The sequence below is a fragment of the Triticum urartu genome, chromosome 6 (assembly GCF_003073215.2).
Source record: "Triticum urartu cultivar G1812 chromosome 6, Tu2.1, whole genome shotgun sequence".
Classification (NCBI taxonomy): domain Eukaryota; kingdom Viridiplantae; phylum Streptophyta; class Magnoliopsida; order Poales; family Poaceae; genus Triticum; species Triticum urartu.
In genome coordinates this window covers 19,257,068-19,273,682 of record NC_053027.1, presented here as the reverse complement: position 1 = coordinate 19,273,682, position 16,615 = coordinate 19,257,068, and the positions used below count along the sequence as shown (strand labels likewise).

General features: G+C 50.7%; 1 protein-coding gene across 1 annotated transcript; it reads right to left on the bottom strand.

The window, feature by feature from the left end:
* Positions 1-13,423: 13,423 nt before the first annotated feature.
* Positions 13,424-14,966, bottom strand: LOC125516214 (leucoanthocyanidin dioxygenase 1-like). The gene has a single exon (XM_048681698.1). It carries the CDS (start codon positions 14,703-14,705, stop codon positions 13,596-13,598), a length of 1,110 nt encoding a protein of 369 aa, XP_048537655.1. The 5' UTR covers positions 14,706-14,966; the 3' UTR covers positions 13,424-13,595.
* Between the last annotated feature and the right edge of the window lie 1,649 nt (positions 14,967-16,615).

Sequence of the window (16,615 nt, the reverse complement as noted above, 5' to 3'; positions counted from 1 at the left end):
AGATCCAGGACAATAAGTTCCTTACATATCTGAAAACAGGATATGGATACTGTTTTTTTCTTAAACTAAACATAACAAGGAATATATGAATAAATGATCTTTAGTAATAGACATGTCATGTAGGAGCTTACGTCGTATCATACAACAAACAAAACTTCACCACTAAAAATACATACAAAAGCTGTGCAAAGTTTACACAAGTTAAACATCTCCAGCTAACTATATTAAAAATGTCTAGTTCAAACACTGTAACAACTCCTCGCTGCTGTGCTGGCGGTGCTCACAACGATCCGCGCCTCTAAGCCAGAATTCACATTGTTAGGCGACAATTTAGGCTGGTTACCACGTCTCGGGCCACTTCCTAGGCGGCGCTTCCTAAATCTTGGGCAGTTTTCCCCTAGGTCCGCGTTCTGCATCCCTTACGTGAGCAAGAGAGGCCGCAACTCCTCTCATGGTCTTTTCTTTTTTCTTTATTCTTTATATATGCATTTCGTCCGTCGTGCAACAAAGTTTAAAAATGCAATTTTAACACAGTTTATATTTAGCACAATGCATGCACATCTTTCAACAAAGGATATTACAACAGCACCATAAATGATTTAACTAATCATATTTAGAAACATTGTTATCTCATTAATTACTATGATTTAATTATTATTTTAATGTATTAATTATGATTGTGATTGTATACAAACATTTTGTTACATAAATATAAAATTTTAGTATAAATATTAAACATATATTAAATGTCCTAAGGGTTTAAACTTTGACCCATTACCTACAGAACGGCCACCGCCGCCATGAGAATAATCCGAGTCGGCAACCTATTGCAGCATTCTGCAGTTCTACATGGAAAAATAACTTATCATTACCATTAGGGCACCGAGTGGTAGCAGTCAGTCCACATGAATATACTGATTGACTTTTATTGCAGTGTCATTGGTTGACGGTCCGACTACTTAGTTACGGGTTACTGTGAACGTTAAGTGTTGACATCTTTAACCTCTTATGCCGAGCTAATGTAGAGTTAAGTGCTAAATAATAGAGTATTCGAGTAGGGTTTTTGGGTTTCACGATTTATTTATTTACGCAAATAGTTTGATTTTTTTAAAATAAATATATATTAACATATTTATATCTAAAAAATGAGTTCTCTATTTTTTTAAACAATTGACATGTTTAAAAAATAATAAAAGAACAACCAGAATTTATAAATGGAGTAAATATAGTTGGCAACGTATATATTTGGTATTATATACATAAATAGTTTTCACATAATTATATGATTTTTTTATATATTTGATAGTGTAGATATAAATAATTTCTTTATGAACTAGGTCAAAATTTGCAAAGTATGACTTTTCAAAAATCTACATGCACTACAGAACAAAGGGAGGTTATATAGGAAAAGAAAAACTAATATCATTCATGCACATAAAACGTTTGTCATGTACTCCCTCCGTAAACTAATATAAAAGCGTTTAGATCACCAAAGTAGTGATCTAAACACTCTTATATTAGTTTACAGAGGGAGTATTTAGAAAGTGTTCATCTCATGTTCAATAGCTTGCACCCAACTCATCAGAAGCAGAGCAGGAGCCGGTTGCCAAATTCATCTTTCGCTCATGGAGTCTGCCGCAACCGTGGGATCAGTGGGAGCATACTACCGCTTGTCACCACCTTTCGCTGCCAAACGTAGAGCAGAGTATGTCATTGTGGCCAGCATTTTAGTCCTTCAAAATGATCGATCTTGTTTGGTAAAAGATGCAGTATTGAACATCATATCTTGGTTAAGGTAATCCTTGAGATGGTTGCTAGTTTTGATAACAAATGATTTGGATCTCCATTTGGTATGGAGCAATCAAATTTCAGGCCATAAAAGATAAATGGATAGGAGTATGTGGCGACGCCATACAACACCTCCCTCCACCTCTAGGGTGTGTTTGGTTGCTTTCGCTATCGGGCCTGGCTTAGAGGGGGGAAACGAGCCAGGCTGAGCAGGGCCTGGGTAAGCAAAAACAGGGTCAAAACCGTAGATGACCAGTTGATTGGTTCCCTGCATTGGGGTCTTGTCATCGAGATGCAATTTTCACCCAGCGTTTGGTTGCATACATGCATATGATTACCAGCGTTAACAACAAAACTTAACAGCCATCAAGTTGGGCTTGACATTTCGTCAAACACTTTGAGCACGCCGGAGCTTCCACTGCCCATCGTGCCTACCACCAGCTCCTGGCGATCGTGGATGCGCCCAACTCGCTGCCGTGGCCGTGGCCGTGGCCGCGCCCGGCTCGCCGCGGTCGTGGACGAGCTTGAGCTGGCTGCACCCAGCTTCGGAGACGTCACACCTCCCCGCTGGCTCGCTGCTCCACCACCAACGCCGTCGTCTTTGTCGTCGTCGTGGCCTCGCACACCGGCTTTAGCAATGTCTGCTGGCTGTCCACCCACCTCGCCGTGTCGTTGCCCTCGAACTTGATCGATATGAAGGAATTTGCAGACCGATCGATCCGCCCGTGAGCCAAAGCGCAACCAATTATTGCATCCGTACGTCGTACGAGTGGCAACTTACCATCAAGGCTGGTGACGGAGGCGGCGGCGTCGCCCTCGACCTTGGTGTCCTTGTCCTCGCAACCGCCACCGCCGTCGTGGTCGTGGACGACCTCGTCGGGGTGGTGGTGGTGGCGGGAGGAGTCGAGGCGCTGGAGGAAGGAGCAAGCACGACCTTGGGGAGCGAGCTGGAGATGCTGCCGGTCCGGCCACGAAGCGCCCGGCAGTAGGGCCGCGCCGACAAGTAGCTGGCGCCGTTGGCCGGCGGGCGCGCGCGGTCGCCGCTGTTGCTGGACTTGGCGGCGAGGAGCAGCAGCAGGCGCCGTCGGCCGGCGGGCGCGCTTGGCCGCCGCCGTTGCTGGACATGGCGGCAATGAGCAACAGTAGGCGCTCCAGGAGGCAATGCGTGCACACGCCGACCAGTAGCTCCCTCAGGGGATTGAGGATTAGAGAGAGAGGGATTAACTCGAGACACACGTCTCCAGAGAGCCACCCACATGCGCCTCGAAGTATCGCTCGGGCCCGGCTCTCGGGAAACTGCCGATTGGCCGTTCCCAACGGGCCAGGCCCAGGGGTGCTTCAAGAACCGTGTTATGCGGGCTCAACCCTATATGCGAGGGGCGAAACAACCGAGGTCCGAAAAGATGTTGCACCGTGCGGGCCTGGTTGGGCTCCATGCGGGCAACCAAACACGCCCCTAATGCATGCATGCCTCCAATGTGCATGGTTTGGTTCAAATATGATATATTATTTTGGCTTAAACTGATGGCTGGATAGTTCCATTTTGCAAAAATTGTGTACCTTTTATAGTTATTTTATATTCACACCTAACTCTGTAGTAGTTTATCTGCAATAGCCCAAAGTCTTTCTACGGTAAGATCCAGGACAATAAGTTCCTTACATATCTGAAAAAAGAATATGGATACTGCTTTTTCTTAAACTAAACATAACAAGGAATATATGAATAAATGATCTTTAGTAATAGACATGTCATGTAGGAGCTTACGTCGTATCATACAACAAAACTTCACTACTAAAAATACATACAAAAGCTGTGCAAAGTTTACACAAGTCAAACATCTCCAGCTAACTATATTAAAAATGAACAGAGGACAATGAGCACGGCGACTGGAAGGGCGACCGCGGCGACTGGACGGGCGACTGTGCGCCAGTCCGGGGCGGCGCAGTCCGCAACCGGAGATCGCCGGCGCGTCGGAGGGTGGTTCTGGGCTCTCGCTAAGTCCGACGAGGAAGATGCCGACGACGATGGGGATGCATCCGCGGCAGGGTCGCCGTCCTCACCGACACCTTCGGATCTCATTTGCGATCTTTTCCATGCAGGATATAGCGAAGATGAAGTGGCCATGACGATCGATCAGATCCTGCCACCTGACGATCCGGCGCGTATCGGTCTCCATGCGGGCGAGAAAAATGAGATGGTCCGACGCGTTGTTCATCGGAAAATGGTGGCGCTCAAACCCTGGAAGGGTCCTCTACCTAAGGTGAGTCTTCCGAACCTTACGTTATTCGATATGATCAGGCTGGAGTCATGGATTACTGTGAAAAAGAAGAAGAAGGCGAGGCGGCTCGCCGCTTGACAGTCACTGGCGACGCCCGTGATGGCCGCGGCGGCGACAGAGAGTTCGAACGCCAGATCGCGGATGCGTTGTGATGGGCCGGTTCGGACTGAATCGGGTCCGCAAGGAGTTGGGCCAGAGTCAGATGGGTATGTGGCCCAGACTGGACCGGGCCATACTCCTGTCCACATCATGATCCCATGCACGTACGAGGGCGAGCGTTCTATCTCTCGTGCGCTGTCGCTGCCTGGTTCTAGGGTTCGCAAGCACGGGACGAGAGGCTTCCTAGTTTGTGGAGCTCGCCGGGCAAGGACGATCCCGCCGCTCGTGGATATGGCCGGACGCGGGGCTGCGCCACCGCCAGCCAAGTCATCCGGTCCAGCGGGACGGGGTGTGGTGGTCCAGCCGCCAGCGGCGGGTGCCGGGCGTGGATCCCTGGCACCGCCTGGCCAGAGGCCGCCGGCAGGCAGGGGTGCGGTGCAGGGTAACCCGGGCCGTGGCCTGGGCCACTCGGGCATACGGCCACCGGGGCAGATGCCCGTAGCTGCAGGCCGGGGCGGGATGAGGCCACCGGCGCCGGCTGCGGCGCCCGTCCCACCGCAGGCTGCGGGTCGTGGTGGACCTCGGTCGCTAGCGCCGGGCGGGACTGGTGTGGCCCCTGCTGGCCGTGGTGGTACTGCCCTCCGGGCTGGGCCGACGCCTTCGGGCGGGCAGCCGCGTGCCGCACCTCCGCCCCACTATGTCGTGAGGCCGGCTCAGAACCGGACGGGTCCGGCACAGAAGACGCAAATTTCTAGTAATAGAGAGCCCAATGATCCGCCCCGAGACCAGTGGGGGGATGATGGGTTTGATGCGTATGGTGATGGACAGCATCGTGGTTCCTCTTCCACGGGAGGAGGTCGTGGCTATGCCTGCCAGAGTGGCAGGTCTGCTGAGAGGCCGTTTCTCGACCCTCCAGGCGGATTTGTCGAGGGAGCATCAGGCCTAGACCACCGCCAGAGAGGAGGCTTTTGTGGCCGTCGTGGTGGTCGGGCTGGGGGCCGTGGGAGGTTTCGCCGACCGCCTCCGCCTCCGGCAGTTGTTGAACATGCCGCGTCAGTAGTGGAGACCGACCTTACCTCCACTGATCTTCCTACCCAGGTGATGGAGGTGGTGACAGCCTTGGCCAGTGTTGAGGTTCCTGAGACTGAAACTGTGGCCAACAGGTCTGATGCAGAGCGGGCGTCCAAGTATGCGCGTAAGAAGGAAAAGATGCTCTGTTACCGTTGTGGTGAGAAGGGCCACTTCATTTCTGAGTGCGTGGCCGAGCTGTGTGAGTCGTGTGGCAAGCCAGCACATGCCTCGGGGGAGTGCCCGTTATTGCGTGACCAGGCTCGGTTGCTGACTATGTATGGTGTCTATTGTGCCGAACTTATGTTCTTTGAGTCACCGGCTGCGAGAGAGATTCTGGAGGAGACCCTGATCTTAACCACCGGGATTGTGAAAGCTACCCAGGGCGAGGTGACTGAGGCTCAGATTGTGTGCAGGCTTCAGGAGCTGGTTCCGGGGGACTTTCGTTGGGAGCTGGTTCTTCTCGAGAACAATGTTTTTAAGGTTGATTTTCCCACGGCGGATGATTTGCAGAGATTGCCGAGCTTTGGCTTGTGTTGAGTTCCTGGCACAAAGTGCATTCTAGAGTTTCATGAGTGGAAGAAGGTGGAGCCTAAGGGAAAGCCGCTTACGCAGGTTTGGTTGCGGTTTTCAGGGGCTCCATCTAAGCCTTTGCAGGATGCTCGAGTTGTGGCCAGTATGGGTATTATGGTTGGGAAGACGGAGAGAGTGGACATGGATTTTACCCGTGCTCATGGGGTGGCCCGGATTTTAGTGAGTGTCCTGAATATTGAGTTTGTGCCTGATGTTGTAAACTGGACTTATAGGGGAGAGGTGTTCCCGCTAGAGATCGAGTTTGAGGACACTGAACTATTTGCTGATGTGGTTAATGGGAATGATGTTGATATGCATGAGGGTGACGGCAGTGTGGGAGCCAATGGGACACCGCCTGAGGAGTCGACACATGAGGGGTCTTTCAGATCTCGCCCAGATGCGGCTTCACCCGGGAATGGGACCGGGGTTGAGCAGGCAGCATCGCCACCGGTGCCTATGACCTCGTTGCGGTTTGGGTCCTTTGAGCCAGCATTAGCGCCTCCCAGACTCTGGAGTGACTGGGTAGAATCTGATGATATGTTTGAGCACACGCTTCCTCTGTTGGAGTTTGAGGGGGCTGGTGGATCTGTGCCTGGACGCTTGGAGAGGGCCTCATCGGCGAGGACTATGGATGGAGTTAGGGTGGGGGTGCCGGAGATTGCTTCTCTTTCCCTTCCTCCTCCTTTGGTCGAGGCTCCGGCGCAGATGGCTGCGTCGGAGTTGGTGCTGGGGGGAGGGGGTTTGGGCCAGGAGGCCTTGACTTCTCCTCTCCATAGCCCGACGCCGGTGATGTCGGTCACGCTGGGGTCGGTCAGCGCTGGTGGAGTGAGGCCGAGGCAGGAGGCTTCGGCTCTTGCTACTCCGGTTGTGGAGGCGATAACCGCATCAGCAGCAGTGCTAGGGAGGGGGGGCTGGGGCAGGGTGCCTTGGCTCCTCATTCATCTTCGACGGTCAGGAGGACTGTGACTCCGACGCCGACGTAGATCCACTCGGCGCCGGCGGGTGAGGTGGGAGGAGGCAGGGGGCAGGCGGCCCCCGCCATCCCTTCTCCTGTCGTACCTGTGGATTTGGACCCCAGCGTGGGGCATTTGACTGGGGGGCTTGGGAGCCCACAGCTGCTTCCTCCGGTAACCTCGATTGACCCTTTGAGGGACTCAGCGCGAGGCGTTACTAGGGAGGAGGTCGTTGCTTTTGGCGGGATCCCGGACCCCATCTCCACGGGGATACGGATGAGTGCTCGTATCCACGAGCTCCCGGAGGTTGATGATATGCAGCAGCTGTGCGCTATGAGGGCGGCCAAGCTTCAGGAGGCTGCGATCTCTTCTAGTATGTCCATCAACATATCTAATTCTTTATTGAATTTTTCTAATGAGGAGATTATAAATAATGCAAACCAATTAGGAGTTTCACCAGGTGCTACTGATAGTGAGGTTTCCAATTTGGTGAATGATCTGTTAGATTTGGAGGCGGAGCGTGCCTTAGAGACTATTCGTAATCTTGCAGCGGTTAAACCGATGAATGATGATGGGATTGATGCGTTAGGGGTTAGAGTGCTCGATACTTTGTGTGCGGATCTAGCACCCCCCAATCCTGAGTCTGAGGACGATGATGTGCCCCTAGAGACTACCGAGGGCAGTTTCGTTCAACCCGGTTATGAGGACCGGGCGTCAGAGCCTAGTAAGCCAAAGCGCAAGTGGAAACGGAAGATCTATCCCGATTCTGCAGTTTGTAGGAGTGCTAGGATTCGGACTACTAAAAAATTCCACGACGAAATATGAAAGGAATCTTTTGGAATAGCAGAGGTCTAAAGGACTTGGCTAAAAGAAGGTTTCTTGCTGAGGCATCTTTAGAGCAGCGTTTAGATTTCATTGCTCTATCGGAGACTGGTAGAGAAAACTTTGCACCCCAGTTTCTGCCCTCTCTTGCGGGTGGTATTGATTTCGATTGGCATTGCCTCCCTCTGCGAGGAAGATCGGGTGGTATGTTGCTAGGTGTGAGATGCGATTCGCTTGAAGTCCGAAGTGTAGTAATGGGCGACTTCGCGGTTAAGTTTCGAGTCAGGTCTAAAGTAGATGGTTTCAACTGGGCTTTGGTGGCGGTTTATGGTGCCGCACAGCCCGAGCTTAAACCGGAGTTTCTGGCGGACCTTGTTCGAATCTGTGGGTCACAACAGCTCCCAATTTTAGTTGGGGGTGATTTCAATATCATTAGGAGGAGAGAGGAGAAGAATAATGATAACTTTGGCGGCAGGTGGTTGTTTATGTTCAATACCATTATTGAAAGCCTGGATCTGAGGGGGATAGTGCTTTCTGGTAGAAATTTTACCTGGGCTAATGCTCTGCCAAACCCAACCTACGAAAAACTTGATCGAGTTCTCGCGAGCGTGGAGTGGGAACAAAAGTTCCCTCTGGTTACGGTGCAAGCTCTCTCGCGGGGAATATACGATCACACACCCTTGTTTCTGGACTCAGGGGAGCCGAACCATGTGGGTAACAAGAACACCTTCTCTTTCGAGATGTCATGGTTCGAACGCGAGGGGTTCTTGGACCTGATTGCCAGGGAATGGGCTAGGGGAGCAGGAGGTACGACTGCGGTCGAGCGTTGGCAGAATAAGATTAGGCATTTGAGAAGTTTCTTACGGGGTTGGGCTAAACACCTCAGTGGTGTGTATAAGATTGAAAAGTATAGACTCCTTTCTCTTATACAGGCCCTTGACATAAAGGCCGAATCCACGATTTTGATGCCAGCTGAGCTCCAGGTTAAAACTGAAGCGGAGAAGAGGTTGAAAGAACTGCTCCGCGAAGAAGAATTGAAGTGGGCATTGCGTGCTAAAGTCCACAAAGTGGTCCAAGGGGACGCTAATACTCAATTCTTTCATTTGATTGCTAATGGTAAACACAGAAAGAAGCGAATATTCCAACTTGAACAAGATGAGGGCATGATTTTAGGACAGGATAACCTAAAAACATATATTACCGAGTACTATAGGCAGTTATTTGGACCTCCGGAGGATAATTGTGTGTCCCTCGATGAGTCCAGGACTGAGGATGTGCCTCAACTATCGGCTGCCGACAATGATATTCTGGTTGCCCCGTTCTCAGAGAAGGAGATGTTTGATGCTATTGCACAGATGAAAAACAATAAGGCGCCCGGACCGGATGGATTCCCGGTCGAGTTCTATAAAAAGTGCTGGCACATTATTAAGGGGGGTTTATTACCTATGTTCCACGATCTGTTCTCTGGACAGCTTCACTTATTTCACTTGAATTTTGGAACTATCACACTGCTTCCTAAGAAAACGGATGCTGTGAGAATTAAGCAGTTCAGGCCGATCTGCCTCCTCAATGTTAGTTTCAAAATCTTCACCAAAGTCGGGACTAATAGGCTCACACAGATTGCGCATTCTGTGGTGCAACAATCCCAAACTGCTTTCATGCCGGACAGAAATATCCTTGAAGGGGTGGTAGTCCTGCATGAAACGCTCCATGAAATCCATTCCAAAAAATTAGATGGAGTAATTTTTAAGGTGGATTTCGAGAAAGCATACGATAAGGTCAAATGGCCATTCCTCCAACAGTCATTGCGTATGAAAGGATTTGATGAAGCCTGGAGCCGACAGGTTGAATCATTTACGCAAAAAGGTAGTGTGGGAATTAAAGTTAATGATGATATAGGTCATTACTTCCAGACACATAAAGGCCTCAGACAAGGAGATCCGATGTCCCCTATCCTATTTAACATTGTGGTGGATATGTTAGCAATTTTGATAGGAAGGGCTAAGGAAAATGGTCAAGTAGGTGGATTGGTATCTCATCTTGTTGATGGAGGTGTATCCATCCTTCAGTACGCCGATGATACAATTATCTTTATGGATCATGACTTGGCCAAGGCGAGAAATATGAAGCTTGTGTTATGCCTATTTGAACAATTGACCAGGTTAAAGATTAACTTTCATAAGAGCGAGCTGTTCTGTTTTGGTAGAGCCAAAGAAGAACAGGAGGCCTATATGCAATTGTTTGGGTGCGAGTTGGGAGAGTTACCCTTCTCTTACCTAGGTATTCCAATACACCATCGCAGGCTGACAAACAGAGAATGGAAGTGCATAGAGGACCGATTTGAGAAGAAACTGAGTTGCTGGAAGGGTAAGCTCATGTCATATGGAGGCCGATTAATCCTGATAAATTGGTGCTCACAAGTATGCCTATGTTTCTCCTATCATTCTTTGAGGTCCCAGTTGGTGTTAGGAAAAGACTGGACTTCTATCGATCGCGTTTCTTTTGGCAGGGTGATGAGCTTAAAAGAAAATACCGGCTTGCTAAATGGGATATTATCTGTAGACCGAAAGACCAAGGGGGTCTTGGTATTGAGAATCTAGAAGTTAAGAACAGATGCCTTCTTAGCAAGTGGCTGTGGAAGCTCTCATCAAAGAATGATGCTATGTGGGCTCAAATCCTTCGCAGCAAGTATCTCCAGACAAAAACTTTATCCCAGGTTACAGTCAGGCCGACTGATTCACCTTTCTGGAAAGGACTGATGAAAGTCAAACAAGCTTTGTTTAATAGGATGAAGTTTGTTGTTGGAAACGGTGCTAGTACACGTTTCTGGGAGGATACTTGGCTCGGCGATACACCCTTGGCCATCCAGTATCCGTCTTTGTACCGTATTGTCCGACGACATGAGGTGTTCGTCGCCTCGGTATTTCAATCTCCCCCCTTAATATTCAGTTTCGACGGTCGCTAGCGGGCAATCGTTGGGAAGAATGGCTCCGTCTAGTTAGGAGACTGATGGAGGTTCAACTTTCTCAACAACCCGATGAATTACGCTGGAAACTGACTAAGTCTGGAATATCCACAGTCAAATCAATGTATATTGATGTTATTAATTCGTACTCCATTCCTACATCCAAGCATGTTTGGGCTGTCAAAGTTCCTTTGAAAATAAAAGTGTTTATGTGGTTTGTTCATAAACAAGTTATTTTAACCAAGGACAACTTGATAAAGCGTAATTGGACAGGACCTACTAGGTGTAGTTTCTGTGATCGGGATGAGACAATCAGACACCTCTTTTTTGATTGCCCGTTGGCCAAAGTCCTTTGGCGGACGGTCCACATTGCTTTTAATATCAATCCACCGAATTCTGTTAACGCATTATTTGGGACATGGCTTAATGGGATTGAGCCTAACTTAGCGAGACACATTCGGGTTGGAGTTTGCGCGTTGCTGTGGACTATCTGGACTTGCAGAAATGATTTGGTTTTTAAAAGAATATCACGTATCCATTTTTTGCAGGTTATATTCCGAACCACGGCACTGATCCGTTCGTGGTCGCTACTCACTCCGATGGAGGCCAGGGAGCATTTGGTTACTGGATCTTTCCGCTGGGAGATGGTAGCTCGGGATATCTTCAACCGATTTGGATGGCGGTCATGTAATAGGATAGGCAATTAGTTTACCTATCTATCTATTTTTAGCCAGCCGGTTGTGGCGTCTTTTTGTGGCTAGGTTGTGTTTCTAGCCTTGTATGGCTCTCTGTGAGCTTTCTCTGCTTTATTTTTACTTTTCGAGACCTTGGGATCATATTGGCACTGCTTTATTTGGTTAATAAGAAGGCCGTATGCATCACTCTGATGCAGAGGCCGGGGAGCCCCCTTTTCAAAAAAAGAAAAAAACTATATTAAAAATGTCTGGTTCAAACACTGTAACAACTTCTCGCTGCTGTGCTGGCGGTGCTCACAACGATCTGCGCCTCTAGGCCAGAATTCACATTGTTATAGCGTGCCACTTTAGCACTTTTAGTGCGCCGGGACCAACGTCGCTTTTGCAGACGCTCAAAAACACGCGCACAAAAAGCACACAGTGCAAATTGTGAAGCGCGCGAATTCGGAGCCCAAAATATGCTGCGCGCGATAGCGTTTTTCAGCGCGCGTCCAAAAACTTTTAACGCTACAGCATCTGCTGGAGCTGTGCGGCGCCAAAAAAAACATTTTAGTGTGCGGAGCTCTTTTTGGGCGCCTGTTGGAGATGCTCTCAATCGACAATTTAGGCTGGTTGCCACGTCTCGGGCCACTTCCTAGGCGGCGCTTTCTAAATCTTGGGCAGTTTTCCCCTAGGTCCGCGTTCTGCATCCCTTAGGCCCCTCCCAATGCTCCACCTTATACAGGTGCTAAGCTTTCCACGTAGGCAAAAAATCTAATATGACAAGTTATTTAAGAGGAGAGATATGAGTGTGGTGATCCCAAGAAAAATCAATGCTAAGCGCGTGAACCTAGACAAAACATTTAAAGAAAGGGAGCCCACCAATACATGAAGAGTTTTAGTTGCTAAATCATTAAATGAAGCAAGCTTAGCAACCATAAGCTAAGCACCTATGCATTGGGGAGTATAGTTGCTAAGCTATTTAATGTGCTTAGCACCTTATCTAAGCACCCATGCATTGGCAGCAGCCTTACGTGAGCAAGAGAGGCCGCAACTCCTCTCATGATCTTTTCTTTTTTTCTTTATTCTTTGTGCATTTCGCCCGTCGTGCATGCATTAATTACCAGATGCACTTTCTAAGCACGCAACAGTACTACTATTTTTTTAGGAACGTACAGTAGCATGCATGGCCGCTACTAGTAGTAGCCTACTTGTGTCACTGGCATGTGGTTTCTTACAAACTTACAATACTTACAATCTTTACTTCTTCTGTTCGGTGGAAAGTGTACTCACATTGAGTACATGTAGAAATTTTACAATAAATTATGAAGTGCGGTAAAAATGCATTGAAAATGTGCAAGCCATCATCTCTCTTCTCTTTAATTATCCAATCTCCAAGGAGCCAAGTTTGTGTAGAAATTAAGGAAACCATATGTAATTGTTATTGATCTTGATTACCGTGTGATGAGGGAGAATCATTTTTTTCCTACTTTACGTGCATTGAGAGGATAGAAGTACATTCTTTTATGAACAAATTTTAAAGTTAAATGTACACTTTTCACCGAACAGAGGGAGTACTTGTCTCGTGTAAAACTGTCCGCAAAAACTAACCAGCCCTCGCGTCTGCCTCCTAGCCACCACGCCCCCTCCTCTCCCCTCGACGTCACTGGTGGACTCCGCCGGGAGAAGCCCGCCGGGATCCGGTGGCGGCGGGGCCACTTCTTCCCTTCGGCTTCGGACGCTCACGAGTGTGAGCCCATGGCAACGGGCGGCGGAACTTGTTATTTAAAAAAAATGTGAAACTTGTTATTTGTGGGAAGCCGAGATGTGCTCAAAAGAGAAATGGATCCGTGGGAAGCCGAGATGCGCCAAACAAAAATAAACACGTGTGTGGGTTTGGTGCAGGCCAACCCGAAGGCAGCGAAGAAGATGATGATGTGTCGAAGGCAAAGGGTGGTTTCCGATGAAGACAGGACTGTGTTGGCTGGCTGATGATGCCACCTTTGGGTTTTCGCATTGCCGAAATGATTTGTATTTATGTTTTGGCGAAGAAGCTGTGTATTGTGGTTTGGCTTTGCTTTGCGTTCCATATACGACCAGTTTTTTTGGCAATTTTTCCAGAATTGTCACTTCAATTTTTTTACGATTCATACCTAACTAAACATTATTTAGCTAGGAATTGTAAAAAAAATGAAATGGCAATTCTGAGAGAAACTGGATCAATTCATTATTTAGTTAGTTAACTTCTACTACTAGGTTAGCTGTCAGCGGTGCCTCTCCAATCTTGGCCTCCTCTTCTGGTTCACTCTGCTCCTTCTTCACGACCATGTGCTCCTCCTCGCTGACGACCGGCGGCGACCGGCTGCTTCTTAACCTAGTCCTCTTGTTGATCATTCGTCTTCTTGAGGACCTTGCGCTCGAGCTGCTGCCTGAAGGTGCGCGGCTCGAAGCGCGGCGTCTCGGCGCCATCCCCTTGGACGAGCTCCGGCATCGGGCGCAGCAGCACGGAGTCGGGCGGCGGCTGGGCGAAGACGACCCAGGAGACTCGCACGGCCTGCCGGTTGACGAGCACGCGGTGGAGCACGCTGGTGTAGCGCCCGTTGCTGAGGATCTCCAGCGCGTCGCCGACGTGGACCACGAGCGTGCCCGGCTCGTCACGCGCGGTGACCCAGGTCTGGCCGTCGCCGGGACGGAGGACCTGCAGGCCCGGCACGCCGTTGGTGAGGATGAAGGAGAGCGCGGACACGTCGGTGTGCGCCTCCACGCCCACGGCCAGCTCCGGCTGCGGGCACCGCGGGTAGTAGTTGATCTTGAGCTTCAGCAGCAGGTCGTCCTCCACCTGGGCCTCGCCGGAGGTGAGGCGGAGGCGGCGCTCGAGGGTGCCGGCCTGGACGCCGAGCCCGAGGGAGAGGATGGCGAGGAGCCGGGACGAGAGCGCGCTCACGTGCTCCCCGAAGCTCTTGGTGACGGGCACGTACTCGGGCGGGTATGCCGGCCAGAGCGCGTGGTCGGCGCGGGTGTCGGGGTGGAGCATGTGCAACAGGTAGTCCTCCCACTCCCTCTTCCCGTCCTCGCCGGCGGATCCGGCGAGCCGGCTGCCGTACCCCTCCAACCTCCCCGCCGCCGGGTCGTTGGCGTAGGCCTCCTTGTCCTCGATCGGCATGCGGAAGAACCCCGTGCCGGCGCCGCGCAGTGCATCGATGAGATCCTCCGGGATGCCGTGACCGGCCAGGTGCATGACGCCCCAGTCCTCCGCGGCGGCGCGCACGGCGTCAACGACGGCAAGGCTCGCTGGGGAGGCCGGGTCCGCGGCGTCGAAGGCGGCCACGTCGACGATGGGGATTCGAGGGGAGCCCGCCGCGGACCAGCAGGCCGCCGCCTCGGCGTAGGCGTCGCCCAGGCCCTGGCGCTCCTCCTGCGGCCGCACGTACTCCGCCGGGATCGTCGTCGCGCCGCTCATGCTCAGCGCCTCCACCCGCGCCATCGCAGTTTGATTCTTCTTCTTCCTCCTCCTCCGGAGGTATGCTATCACTTGGTGATCGGATTAGTTGCGACGAGAATCGATGGAGTTCATGGATGGTTTACTTATAGTAGATGAGAGATGAGAAGAATCCATGGCTTGGTTTTGGTTAGGTGGTTAGCTCCAACTTTCCATCACGCGCCAAAAGCAGAGCAGATTTCGCTTCCAACCACACGCACGCACATGCTGCATGCTATCGTCCAACTCCATTTTTTGTTTTTTTTGTGCTACCAAACTGTAATCTCCTTAGCAGAAACAGTGCGTGCTGTGATATCGATGCCGACACGAGATGCTGTCACGCTGGGCTGCACCTCATGTAGGCCCTAGCCTCATGTTTCAACCTGCACTTTTTTTTTTTGCTTCCCTTCAAAAGAGATAACTGTTTTCTTCCTTCCCTAGACAAGGAGCAAAAAAGAAAAATAGTAGCAACCAAAGAACCCTAAGCTCAGACCATCTCCAACAGCCGCGGTACGCGCCGCGCGCTAAAAACTAGTTTGCTGCGCGCCGTTCGTCTGGTTTTGCGCGGCCGCCAGCGCTGGCTCCAACAGCCGCGCTAAAATGCAACGCACGCCGCTCCAGCAGTGCGCAAAAAATGCAGCGCACGTGACTCGCCGGGGCATTGCATATATGGCATTTTGGACACAAAATGAATTTTGAAAACATTCAAAATGTAATGAACATGACATATAAATTTTCACACAAACAAATTGATAAATAAAAGTTCATGCCCACAAGTTTATCCAACCAAGTTCAAAATGCAAACCAAGTTCAAGACACAAACGAAAGACACATCAATCCTCCTCCTCGTCTTCGTCCTCATCTTCGGAAGACGATTCTGCCTCCTCCGAAGATGATTCTTCCTCCCTCTCCTCATCGCGCACCGCATCACGTGAAGCTCCGACGCTGTTGGCAAGATCTTCAACGGCACCTTCATGGAATGTGTGTGAGGAGGCACATCGAAAGACATTCCGCCCATGGCCGAAGTGATCTCTCGGAGCGGTCAATTCCACTCACGTTGTGAACATTGTGTTCTTTCATCCGTCCCCAATAAGCATCTCTACTTTGATCACCTCCAACGGATGGATCCCTCGACACTTGCAACCAAGTATTGCATAGTAAGATGTCCTCGGCGTTGGTGTAATTGCCCGCTCTTTCTTTCGGCGCATCGACAATCCTCTCACCCTCCTCGTCCACCTCAAACTCATGGTATTCGAAATGCATGTCATTGGTTTGAGACCAATGCGAATTGTTGAAGCCAACACCCACAGTTGACATATATGCATCATCGTTGAGACTACAAAGTTTTTTGAACAACGCGAATAAGCTATCTATATGAATGCATTCAAAAAATAACAAGAAAAGAAACGTTGAATTTTTTTTACCTTGGGGGCATTTCGTTAAACATGTTGTGCGCGTCGGCCGCCGGCTCAACGAGTGAGCTCGTCGGCGCTTTGATAGCCGCCGCGCCCGTCACACGCCTTGCAAGCTTCCTCCTCGCCTTCGAGGTGCCGGAGCCGTCCGCCGCCTTGTTCTTCTTCGCCGATGCCTTGCCCTTCTGCGTCCGCGCCACATTGGGGAGCTTTGAGGAGGGGGCTCGGGGCGGCGCCGGTGCGACGCCACCCGCCGCCGAGGTCATCCGCAACGGCATGAAGAGGCCGCGCGCGAGGCCGATGGTCGGAGGAGCTCCGGCGGAGGCGAGGACAACGCCCCCCGCGCTAGGGTTTGCGGCGACGGCAGTGGAAGGGTCGCGGCTATAGGATCGGGTGAGCGGGGTGCCGGCGCGTGCGTCCATGGCGTGCAGTTCGCCGGCGCCGGCGCGCGCGGGGCGTAGGAGGCGGAGAGGAGAGAGTGCGGCGCGAGCGCTCAAGTGTGCC